Genomic DNA, 12,717 nt, shown 5'->3' on the forward strand with positions numbered 1-12,717 from the left:
CGCCAGTCCGGCTGTTTTCCCAGCGGGTCTGTGGCCGCACAGAGGTGTGTAACATATTTATACAATGTGTCATGATTGCCACCCATGCAAATCAGCAGCGGTGGCATCGGAAATGGACTGTACCAAGAGGGAAAGGGGTGGCGGGGGGACCTCGACAGGGTTTATGTCCTGAAGAATCTAATTTCAGGAAAAACAGCATCTTCGTCGATATTTGATGTGCAAAGACAAGCGCAATGCGATCCCACGTTTGTGGATTAACGTGTGGTGTTGCAGAGTGTTTTTCGCTCTCCTCTGGAAGTCACCCCTCCGCTGAAAGCCTCAGTGTCTGAGCGTGTGGTAGGGACTGTCATCCTGCCTGGCCGCCCGGTTTTTGAAGAGGAGAAGTTGGCTAAGGGATGTGACTGCAATGATGGCCATGCAGCTGAAGAACGGAGATGCAACGTACTACCAGAGTGCAGAATACTGTAGAAATTATACTTCGCCGCCTGTCAGCTACGGTGACAGCAGCCATTATCTTGCCCGATTGCCAGGTAAGGAGAGGCTTGCCATACAGGACCTCCCCTCTGACTACCAGCGGTCTAATGCGCTAATGTGCAGGGATGGAGAAAATCCAGCCAGAGACATATGTAGATGGTAGAGGGGAACGTGGATGTTGAAACCGCTTGTGCTGCCGCCGCTGCTGCTGCTGCTGCTGCTGCTGTCATCATCCTGGTGTCACGTAGAGGGGTGCATCCAGCCATCATTCTGTTCAGTTTATGGATGCTGCAATGCAAAATCTGAGGTTGTCGAGATACTCTAATGGTCTCTTGTACTGAAGGAGATCTCCATGTCTCCTGCTCCAGGGTGTCTCCAGGTTTGAGCAGATGTCTTACTGTAATCTGAAACAGCGCAGAGTCTCAGTGCAATGTCCACTTCCATCTCTTGGGCATGCCAGTCAGTCAAGTGTTGTCAGCACAAGTGAGAAATAGAAATTGAATCATTACTGCTCCCCTCACTTTAGCCTTTGCACTGCTTGATGTGCACAGCTGATGGTGGCATGTGGCAATTACACAGTAAGTGTTTCTTTGTTGCACCTGCACAGTTGCTACCAAAACAGGCTTTCCTGTCGGTTTAAGGAACTTAAGGCCAGCATGTGACATGGTCTTATAGCTACGTAGATGATCCAGTTTTGCAGCATGAGAATGATCAGTCTGCCTGGTATTATCCCAGCCGTTAAACTGTCACGTCACTCAGCCTCATTATGTCATTATGAAACTGCTTAGAACACATCAAGACTGACGTTAGTGCAAGTTATTGTAACCGGTTGTTAAATGCATGGAGAGCTGACACAGTGGTTGATTAATCAGTCAGTGGGAAACCTAAGATGACAAATTTGCTAAACCATTCAAGTCGTCAGAAAGTAACAAGAGCAAACATTTGTTTGATTTAATTAATCAGAGCAAAGGATCTGCTAGCTTTTGGTGACTCGAGATGAGGCATTTCAATCAATTATTGGTTATCATTTTGTTCAACAAAGATGTCTGCTAATGTCTGTTTTTTTATGAGGAGGAATAGACAATAACTAATTGATAAAGTAGTAACAGCCCAGCGAATGGGCCAGGTGGTCGGTGCTCATGAGTGTTTGAAGGACAACACAACTCATGCTATGTTAACCATTATTAATGCCGATCAAACGTTCAGTGCTGCTCAGATATAAAAGCTTGGCGTTACTATAATGGTTAGGGAAGACGTATCTGGTGCCCAGTGAAGCAGATGGAATAAGTGCAGGAGGCATGTGCTTCTCATCCCTCCATAATTTATGTGACACAACACAGTATGGCAGAAAAAAAAACTCGAGAGAAAATGAACACTTGGCCTATTTAGAGATTCTCAGTGGAGGCAATGAGATGATCAGGCTCCAGGACACAGACTCCTTGGTTCACAACCGTGAGTGATTCTAGTAAAAATCTGTGAAAAAAGGGATGTACTAATAAATAACTTGGTGGTGTTTTCATTTAGCTATAATATCTCTCCAAAAATGTGATGATCATCACAGTGAGCTTGACTATGACTTACAGTTGATCACATCCTCTCCAAAAATTCAAATGCAAAGAAAAGGGTTTGTTTATATTATTTTACTTATTTATTTACTTTGCAGCAATATCCAAGGCTGTGAACAGGGTCATAAACTGTTCACCAAAATAAAAGTCCCCTGCTGCTTTCATCCCTTTATTGAGGGGGTTAAAAGTGCATGTTCTAATATACTGAAGGGGGGCCTGTCGTCTCCATCCCACGCAAAATCTACGCCCGTGGCTGTGAGCATGCATATGTGCTGCAGCTCTGCAGACTGCACCTTGTGGGCCCAGCTGGATCTGGGTCTCGGAGGAGGAGGAGGACAAAACTGCCCTTGGCCTATCTTGCTCACAGTATAACTATGGAAAGGTAACAGCCAAAATAAAAGAGCAGACAATACGGTTTTGTCTCTCTCACTCCTCCGTTCCGGTCCAAAAGTCAGCATCAATCTTCTCTTTATTATGTGGTATAATTAAAAGCTGTACTGTTTACTCTGCTATGTTTTTCTTGTGAGAGGAGCCTGTTTCATATCGTTTTAGGGAGGGAATGGTGGTTTCGGCACAGTGTTGACGAAGAACTATTTGTAGTCTGTGCACCCATAGCTAACAATTAATGTCTTTGTGGCTGCTCCCACATTTTCTGCTGGATAATAAGGGCACATTTTGTGACTCTGTCACCTGAATAAAGATATTTCACTTGTAGGCCATCACTGCGATATTTTCTCCCTGGCTAGAAAAGTGCAAATGTGTGCACAAATATGATTAAAAGAAAAAAAGAGCATAATGATTTGGCCAATTTCCCTCTGGACCAATCAATAAATCAATATTGACATCTTTTTCATAACAGGGTTTCAAGTTAAGAACAGATTTAAATCTGCAGTAATAATAATAATAATAATAATTTATTACTATTATTATTGAGTAGTTATAGTTAGTCAAATATATTATGCACAAATTAATCTTATCTAATCTAATCTTATGAATCTTTTTGTTCCTCTGTCAGCTCTATAGTGTTCTCAGAGAGGCATTGGCAAATAAAGCTGCTCAAAAACAACAAAACAAACAGGTTTGCATGGTATTCAGCATGTGGCCACGTTTTAAGAGTTTAAATTGACAATGGAGCTTGAGAAATGTGCTTTTGCAGCCGTATTCTCCCTGAAGAATTTGTTGCTGATTGAGACTTTATTGATCACTGGTTCATGCATTCGTTGGCTCCTGTTTTGCTCTCAGGTGCAGTAATTCCCACATGGTATCAAGATGCAAAGTAATTTTACAGGAAGTAGTATCACAGAGGGTTGAAGAATAGGCCAGGAAAGAAATAATACTTTGAATGGAGGAAAAACCTCTTCAGGCCTTTTCCACATTGTAAACTGCTATGAAGTAAATGCACATGTAGTTCAATAGTCATTTATTGTGTGGGGGCACCATCTCATGCTCTGTGAGCTGATGAATGGTTAATATCACACAAAAAGGGTCAGCCGGCCTTTGTGCTCGTGAATGCTGCTGTGGTGAGGCTGTGTGGGCTGTCTCGGTTCATATGAGGCTGCGGCTGATGAGAATGGATCTGGTTCTGAATGGTGATGGGCCTGATTCAGCAACACCGCTGAGAAATATGAAGCACAATCTTTTTAAACGTGCTGTATTGTAATGCCTCTTTGGCCCTCTTTTTAAGCCTTCAGTTTACATTTTTACATTAAGCATCTTTATTGCATTTTGTCTCCATCTTTGCTGAGATGTTTGTGGCTGTGACTTCTGTTTCTCTAACTTTTATGTAAATTAAGCCTGATGTTCTGCTAGAGCTGCTTCTCTTTGACGGTCCACTCATAATGGCCAGAACTTAACCATTTCCGCTACAAATAAAACAGCAAATGTGAAAGCTTTCTCGAGCAGAATTTAACACCGACAACATTCACAATGTGAGCGAGTAGCGAATCTGATATTTACATACACGCAGCAGCTGCACAGAGGTATATTATTAATCTATAGGCAACTCATCCAGCTCTACTGGATCGCACACAGTGTCGTCTTGCAGTTGACAGGACTTTAGTAAGGTCAGCGCCTTGCCCAGCATACCTTTCTCCTGAGGTCAGCCAGGCCAGGTGACAGACAGGCAAGCAGACAGTTTAGACAGACAGACTGACAGCAAGCAGCAGTCGGAAACACAAACACTTCAGGATGTTATTTTGGGTCCATGAATCACTGCCAATGGCCGTCCGAATGGATTCCAGATAAAAGCTTTCCAGCACAGTGAGTTTTCACACAGCTGTTGACCTATTACTGACCTGACAATATATGCAGCACACACACACACGCACACACGCACACACAAAATGCAGCATTAGAGCAGAACAAATGAACAAACACAAATCAGCATGGAGCTTTCTGTCGATTTTTCTTATACACACACACACACACACACACATTATCAGGCTGCTTGAACAGTCACATTCAGCCTGTGATCTATTCTGATCAGGGGAGCTTGAGGATTTTATTGTCACTGTTTTTGCTTGTGTACATGTGCACACGACGTGCATGAATACACTTATGTAAATTGTTTATTATCGATGCCTACCTCTGTTTTTCACTATCCACTTTGCTGCTGCAACAAGATGAATTTCCCCATTGTGGAACAATAAAGGAAATCTCATCTTATCTTATCTTATTTTATCATAATGCATAACAACCTGTATGCATGACTGCAGGCACTGCAGGCTCAGCCTAATCTTTCTGATGCCCACTGTAGTGTGAATCAACTCTGTCCGAGAATGTGTTTCCATTCGCCCATCTCTTTACATCTCTCCTGCCTCAGGGCTCCTAAAAATAAATGCCTTCTCTTTGTGTCACTGTACATCAGTCACTAGATTTTCACTGAATTCCTTTTCAGTGTTCATTAGATGAGCTCATCAGATGATCTGTAAATAGACGACTTCAGCAGCAGTAACTGGCTGCTCTGCATTGCATCTGCATTGTTTGACTCTAGGTGTTGGTCTTGTGACGAACTGGCGGCCTGTAAAGGATTGTACTCTGCCTCTTCTCTAAAGGATAAGCAGTTAAAGATAATGGATGGATGGAAATGTCTTTGAATTTTAATATCTGTCCATGTCTGAAAGTAATGTGTGATGCCTCTGATGTCAACAGGCCCTGAGACCATGCTGAAGCCTCCTCTGAGCCTCTTCAGCCATCCCCAGCAGCCTTTCCAACATATGGACTCTCTGCACCAGCTGGGACCTCCGCCAATGGCGCCTACGCAGGCTCTTGGCCCACCACCCATAGCCCCTACTCAGGCAATTGGACCACCAACTATGGTTCCCACCCAGAATCTAGGGCCTCCTCCAATAACTGCAACGCACACGTTAAGGCCGCCCCCCATCACCCCACCACACAGCTTAGCCCCTCCTCCAATGGCCCCAGGCCCGCCGCTTAGGCTTCCACCAATGGCACACACCTTGGGGCCCCCACCTGTGGATCACACGCAAGCAACAGTGCCTCCAACAGTGGACCTCACACAACCACTGGGGCCTCCACCTCTGAACCCTGCACATGCACTGGTGCCCCCGCCTGTAGTGGCACCTGGAACTGGACAATTTCCCCTTCCTCCCAGCCCCCTGTCCTCCACTCCTGCTCCAGGCCCAGACCCTTCACAGATGCCCCCAAGGCCTCCTGGACCAGCCCTCATCCCTTCCCCGGTGTCCTGCCTCATCCCTGGTCCTCTCATGGGTCAGGCAGCCCCAGCCAGCGAGCAGCCCCAGGATGAAGGCTCTCCGCTGGGTATGGAAGAGCAGGAGGACTCTTTGGGACTGGGGGAACTGTGTAAACCACTGTACTGTAAACTCTGCAATGTTACCCTCAACTCTGCTCAACAGGCACAGGCGCACTACCAGGTTGGCTAAAATACACATTGACACATACAGAAATCATGTAAAATATTAAGATAAATAAACACAAATTTCTATCTGCCTGTTTGTCTCTCTAGGGGAAGAACCACAGTAAAAAATTAAGAAATTTCTATGCTGGCAGTCAACAGCCTCCAGCCATCAGGATCCCAGAACTCCTCGAGACGGCTGGCCAGACAGCCCTCAGCTCAGGATCCAATGACAGTGATGCAGGCAGGCAGGTCAGAGCCACACTTAGCAACTCAGCCAGCACCAACATACCAAAATGCTACAGTTTAGCAGGTGGCTGTGCTGCTGCTGAAGTGGCCAGTCCGCTGATAGAGGTCATTTCCCTCTGAGGGGGTGGCAGGGAACTGCAGAGTCACTCTGCTTTATTTGAACAGTGGAAACTGGCTGTCCATTCACCATCCACAGCCCACAAACAACTGACTGCCTCTACACGTTTTAGCTGCCCTTTAAATGTTAGAATTAAAAGCTGGTAAAAGCATAATGTCTACAACTGAACATGGCTTATGAAATATCAGAAGCAAATGGATGATGAATATAGTGGAACGTTTAGCAGTTAAAGCAGCAGATATTTTCCTCAGTAGTTGGTGGAGACTAAAAACAAAGCTAAAAGAGGGTGAATACTGGATACCAACATGACTTCAAATGAATGGTAATCATACCCCGTAAACACTGTTTCTGTAAACAAGCAACTGGTTGCAATCAAATTTACCGTATCAACTTAAAAGGTGATGACAGGTGTGTCCATGTTGCCCTCAGGTGGCCAAACAAGATTTACTTGTTGCTGAAGCACTACTCTACTGAATGCTTGTCTTCCTGCCATCATTGTTCACTTCGTATCAAAACATCAAGTAAACAAATAGCAAAATTTATCAGCATATATCTGTATCATCAAAAATTAGAAAATGCAGAACACAGGAATTTTTTATGTGCTGTAAAGCTGCAGTTGTCCTTTCTGTACATGAGTGACATTACCTTATCAGCCAGGGGAAAAGTGACATAATCTGTTTTGTAGGATTTTACTTTCATGGTATTAGTTTTCAGACCTTTTTCACCATTTAAAATTGTGTGCGTGTATATTTTCTAGTTGAAAATGTTAAGACGTTCTTAAGAAATTCTTTTCTTCCTCCCTAAAAAATGTATTTGTTCTCTTCCTCACTGTTTACCTCCTTTCACCACGAACACAAAGCGTTGCTTTGTTTTGTGTCTGCAGGCGCTGTATAAAGGGGCGACCCGGGTGATCTTGGCCACAGAGAATGACTATTGTAAGCTGTGTGACGCCTCCTTCAGTTCACCCGCAGTTGCACAAGCCCACTACCAGGGCAAGAACCACGCTAAGAAGCTACGGCTCGCTGAGGCCCAGCAGAACCCCATTAACATGTAGGTTTAAGTATAGAAACGTTTTGCGCTGTGCTGCAGTCTCGTCCTTGAGCTTAGCATTTGTTTTTCAAATTTCATAGGAAACTTATTTCCTAAATGAATTCAAAGCAGTCCAGAATGCAAATGATGAGAAACACCAACTTTCATTATGGCTTTGCTGATTACCAAAGTAGCTGAAAGAAAAACTTGCAGAAACAGTCAGATAGTGTGTTTTGCTCGACTTTTGGATTGTGTGACTGTGTCTCTGTCCATTTCAGGGAAGGCAGCAACGAGGGAGCTTCAAGAAGACACAGAAAAGATGGCAGTGAGTACAGACTGGTGAAAAACCGCAGAAGCCCGCAGTTACCTGCATCCATGCCAGGTAAAATATTCTCAATAAATGAACAAGAGACTTAAAAACATGGAGACGCTCGCTGACAAGCTAGATGCAAATGTCTGATCATTCATTTATATCATATCATTTATTTAACTGTTAAATTGTACATAATGCAGAAGTTCTCAGCACATACTGGGAAGTGACTTATGGTACCATCACGAGATCCGGATGTCAGGGTTAAGGTTTTGGGCTGAAAGCAGACCATGTTCTCTGTGTTGTTTGTGTGAGTGTTTGCTCTCGCCTGTGTGTGTGTGTGTGTGTGTGTGTGTGTGTGTGTGTGTGTGAAAACAGATACAGAGAATGTAACGTCAGACTTTCTGCTGACGTCAAGCAGCTATCACCCTCTTGCTGTCTTTCGCTATCTTTCTACATTCACGCAGAGCAAAACAGACGCACCGCAGCCCAGAGCAAAACAGGATAAATCATACATTAGAGCCAGTTCCCTTTGTCTCTCACTCTCTCTTTCTCATTCTCACACACACACACACACACACACACACACACACACCACAACGTTCTGCTGATTTAATCAGTTTTCTTGATGGACAAACCCTAAAATAGCTGCACTCTCTCCTGCGGTTGCCTTCTTGCTGTCTTTTATCTCTCTCCATATCTCCTTCTCATTTTTCTGCTGTGTTCACTCACACACACACGCACACACACACTCACACACACACACATGCACACACGCACACACACACATGCACACACACAGACGAACACAAACAAGCAATTCTTCTTTTTCAAATGATCCACCCAGTTGTAATCTGGCCATGCTAACGTGCTAACGGCTGTGCGAGGTTGTACTTTGGCACAGTGGTATTTTGAGCCAAATGTCAGCATGCTCACAATGACAATGTTAACATCCTGAGGTGATGTTAATCCACCCAGTAGTCAAGATATTTCACTCCAAACCACTAATGTTGAACCTCATCTCAGGAAAGTCATTTGGATTCATCCTTTGGCACCCTGGAAATCTGCTTCAGATTTCATGACAATCAGTCCTGTAGTTGTTGAGATATTACAGCTACCAAAGTGGTGAAGGAACCGACTGTCAGACCAGCGTTGTCATCCACAGAGCCGTGCTGCTTGCCTTGTTAAAAATACAGAAGAGTTGCTGGTGCCAGCGTCTCAGGTGTCAGGATAGTCTGCTTTTCACTTTTATATGATTGCAAACTGAATATTGTTGGGATTGGAAGAGCTAACTGCACAAAAGAAGCAAATTTTAAGATACTGGTCTCTTTACAGAAAACCTTGATGGACTGATGGGAAAAAAAAATTGATGGATTAATTGAAAAAAAAAAGATAATTGATAATAAAAACAGTAATCAGTCACACACACACATTCACATAATCTTTGCCAACATTTAGTACTAATTCAAGTATCCTTCCAGCTGTCATGACAGATAAATCTGACATGAATCAACCACTTCCTGTGTGGCTACAACTGACTTTATCCCTGCGTTTCTCCTCTCTTCCCTCCCCTCCAGGGCCGTACTACAACCCCAGACCGAGGCAGCGCATCCCCAGGGACTTGGCCATGTGTGTGACTCCCAGCGGACAGTTTTACTGCTCCATGTGCAACTGCGGAGCCGAGCAGGAGACGGACTTCAGGCAGCATCTGGAGAGCAAGCAGCACAAAGCAAAAGTTTCGGAGCTAAGATACCGCCACGAGATGGAGAACCTCGGCTACAGCTAAGAGACACGAGGAGGGAGGGGAGACAGAGATTAGAGTGCAACAGAATAGAGACGGTGCAAGAACAAAGTACAGGAATGCAAATATACTGCCCTGTATCTGAGAGGGGCATATTTAGCAAAGGAATTAGCCCTGATGGCCTCAAGATCTTATTGTAATTCATTTGATACGTGGATCAAATATTATGTAAATCCTCTTATTTGACATAATGTCCTACCACATGAAGCCATAATTGGATCTGATGGATTTATCTGATCCGGGTGTGACTCTTGAATTTCGCTCTGTATAGTGAAGCACGCTGCTTACATGTATGCAGAAGAATGTTGGCTTTTTTCAATGTGCAAGTCTCAAGACACAAAATTACATTTTTGACCCGCCGCCTTTTGTTATACTGTTTCTGGTCAACTTTCCTCGAAGGCTCTGAGTGGGTTGCTGTTTGACTCAGACAAACGCAAATGAACTGCAAGTAAATCTTGAGCTTGTTTAGAGGACAAGTGCACGGATGGTTTGAGTAAGAGAGAGGAAATGCAAAGTGTGTACAATAGAGAGAAACTGGTGTGAGGAAAGACACAAGCATACAGGTGAGAACAAGTCTTCTCCTTGGGAAAATAATCTCGAAGGACAAACTTTTACTTTTAGACTTGTTTGTGTTGAGTAATTCAGCCCTACGAGTAATTTTTCAGGCCCAACAACAGCAGGGACTTAAATGCGGGACTGGTGGCCACTTGGTGACCACGGAGCCACGCGGGACACAAAAGAACAAATTCAGCTTCTTTATAACTTAATGCAGGTAAATAAAATCCAAAGCTCTACTTGCTAATTTAAAACAAACAAAGCACAACAAAGAACATCACGTGGTAGAAACACTGTTACATGAATCTGTTAGCCTCAGCTGACCTCTTAGCGGTCCTTTGGCGTGTATCAGGCTGAAGGCTACGCCCTGGCTAGCCTTGCTCGTGCCTTTAGTGAGACTTAGGCTAAAGAGTAAGCTCTGGCTAGCCATTCTGGAAATATACAGTATCAATATATATGCTCTATAGTATTGATTGGGGTTTTCTATAGTCTGTCATTTACTTCTTGTATTAAATCAACGCAAATATTATGTAAATATTCTCAAATTATATTATAGATGTAAATATAGTATGACATACGTTAATACTGTTGATTCTTTGGTTAATGTTGGCCTAGTATATATTGTAAAGCTATTTAATTATTATCAGGAATCTTGTACAAAGTGCGCACTGACTGAATGTCTGCCAATCAGCACTGTACGTCTGTGAGTGGATTTTACAGTAGGTCCGCCGTACCAGTTCGGGTGATGCCCTTGTTCATTGGAAGAGTAAATCTGCTGCCATCCGTCTGCAGTTGAAAGCTGTTAGTGAACATTTGGACTGTGCTGGAGGACCACGTGCTTCTTTAGAGGCAGCATACAAGCTGAATCTTAGTCTTGACAACACAGCCAAGCTGGCACTGCGAGGAAGAAATGTGCAAACCTGTTGGAAACTCATCAGGATGCCTGCAGCCCAAAGCATTTAACTCCAAACTTCTAATTAGTTTGCAAATTGCAAACGAGCGTGTGCAGAGCTCGTGGATGTTTCTGGTTGTGAGACAGATCATTTAATTCTCCCCATTCGATTGTGATTCTCAGAGGGGGCGTAAGCAGGTTTTACTGTAGTGTGAAACAGCTGCAGAGGAGTGAGGGGTTTTGTCTGGATTTACAGATTTTTATTGTTGTTGTTGTTTTTTACCCCGTATGACCCTGGTCTGTCTGTTTTTCAGTGTTTAACCCACGCTGAAAAGATCAGTTATGTAATTGGAATCAAATCTGATTTTGTGTTACAGAGTCGTGATGCTGAGCCGAACACTGAGCAGTCACTAGGTATTTAGAGTTACACATTTGTACTTGAAATGACTAAAAGTAGTGTACAGTGCCTTTAACGTTGGCTACGACCTCCTTTGCATTCAGAGGGTGAAAAAAAAGGTGAATCCCATCCAGATTTTCAGATATCAACACAAGCATTTAGATAGACAGACAGATACTTTATTGATCCCGAGGGAAAGTCAAACTTAAACAGTATACAGTGATTGATTGGCTCTGTGGTTCATAAAAGGAGAAAAATCCTCCTGTTTTACTTTACATTTGCATCCCCATTTCAGAATGGCATGTGCACACACACGCACACACACACACACACAGCTGGTTGGTTAGCTGTGGGGTAGAGGCAGCTGTTAACATCTTACATTTGTTTCTAGAACCCAAACACTCACACACACACACACACACACACACACACACACAGGAGGACACTCAGGAGAAAAGCACTGTGAGAACAAAGTACTGTGGTGGGATTTAAACATGTGAGAGACGGCCAGCCGGAGAGGGAGAAAACAGGATGCTTGGCTGTTTTATCAGCCCACCGCGCCGTGTGGTTTCATCCAAAAGGAACAAAGAGGAGCTAATGAACGCAGAGGTGTAACCAAAGCTGTGGGTGAGACACAGCTAGCCGAGGAGTTCTTCACACTAGACAGAGTTGCAGTCTGTTAACAGCCCTCCTCCTCCTCCTAGAAACAACAAGCTTTGTGTTACCTGAAAGTATGGGTAGCACAGCCTTTTATTATGTTGACAGGCTCCTTGATTTGAAATGAGAGTCACACTCCAATGCAGCTACAAGACATCTTCACAAAATAATAAACTGCAAAGGAATGGAGGAAATTAAGAGCGGCTATAAGAAACCTGTCAGGCTCCCAAAAAGTCTGTCCTATTACAGTCTTTATGATAAGACGGTGGTCCTGAAACATTTTCTGTCTCTGTTCAGTCATATATTTGGACTCTATAAACCGGTGGTTACCTAAAGTTTTGGCTTGGGACCCCTTAAGATGTGGGAATGTCTACTTGAGACCCATCATCATAGGATACAGCCAGTGTGGACAACCAAAGACTGATTTTTCTTCTTGTCAGATTGTTTGCTCGAACAAGTGAGACAACTGCAAACGCCCTCAGAAGTCCCCAGTTCACTGCATGCTGATAAGATTTTGCTCTAAACTGAAAATTTGTTAAGAGTTTGCACGGCTAAAGTGCATCAGCTAAGGCAGGTTTTGCACGATAAGCTCATTTTAGCTGTCCTGTCTTTCGAGGAACCTACATGTTGGGTATTCCTGCATAACATTTTGTTTAATCAGATGAAATCAGACATTGAAAACCTGGAGGCAGGTGGTGTTTCTTTGGCAGATAATAGTGAAAAAGCAGACAACAAACAAGGCACTTAATGGGAACTTGGAGGCAACAGGATAAAGTGGTTAAATAAACCATTAAAT

At 43.7% G+C, this 12,717-nt stretch overlaps 1 protein-coding gene across 1 annotated transcript; it reads left to right on the forward strand.

The window, feature by feature from the left end:
* Positions 1 to 331: 331 nt before the first annotated feature.
* zmat3 (zinc finger, matrin-type 3) lies at positions 332 to 9,883 on the forward strand. The gene is made up of 6 exons (XM_046392887.1): positions 332 to 530; positions 5,190 to 5,932; positions 6,025 to 6,165; positions 7,164 to 7,330; positions 7,588 to 7,691; positions 9,197 to 9,883. The coding sequence occupies exons 1-6, from the start codon at positions 407 to 409 to the stop codon at positions 9,403 to 9,405; spliced, it is 1,488 nt and encodes a 495-aa protein (XP_046248843.1). The 5' UTR covers positions 332 to 406; the 3' UTR covers positions 9,406 to 9,883.
* The last annotated feature ends 2,834 nt before the right edge of the window (positions 9,884 to 12,717 follow it).

This window comes from Scatophagus argus, chromosome 6 (assembly GCF_020382885.2).
Source record: "Scatophagus argus isolate fScaArg1 chromosome 6, fScaArg1.pri, whole genome shotgun sequence".
NCBI lineage: Eukaryota > Metazoa > Chordata > Actinopteri > Scatophagidae > Scatophagus > Scatophagus argus.

What these genes read in the sequence shown, in the direction of transcription:
- zmat3 (XM_046392887.1), top strand. Translation starts at nt 407, where the DNA reads ATGATGGCCATGCAGCTGAAGAACGGAGATGCAACGTACTACCAGAGT. An exon ending in TTATCTTGCCCGATTGCCAG is followed by an intron (nt 531 to 5,189) that starts GTAAGGAGAGGC and finishes TGATGTCAACAG; the next exon opens with GCCCTGAGACCATGCTGAAG. An exon ending in AGGCACAGGCGCACTACCAG is followed by an intron (nt 5,933 to 6,024) that starts GTTGGCTAAAAT and finishes TTGTCTCTCTAG; the next exon opens with GGGAAGAACCACAGTAAAAA.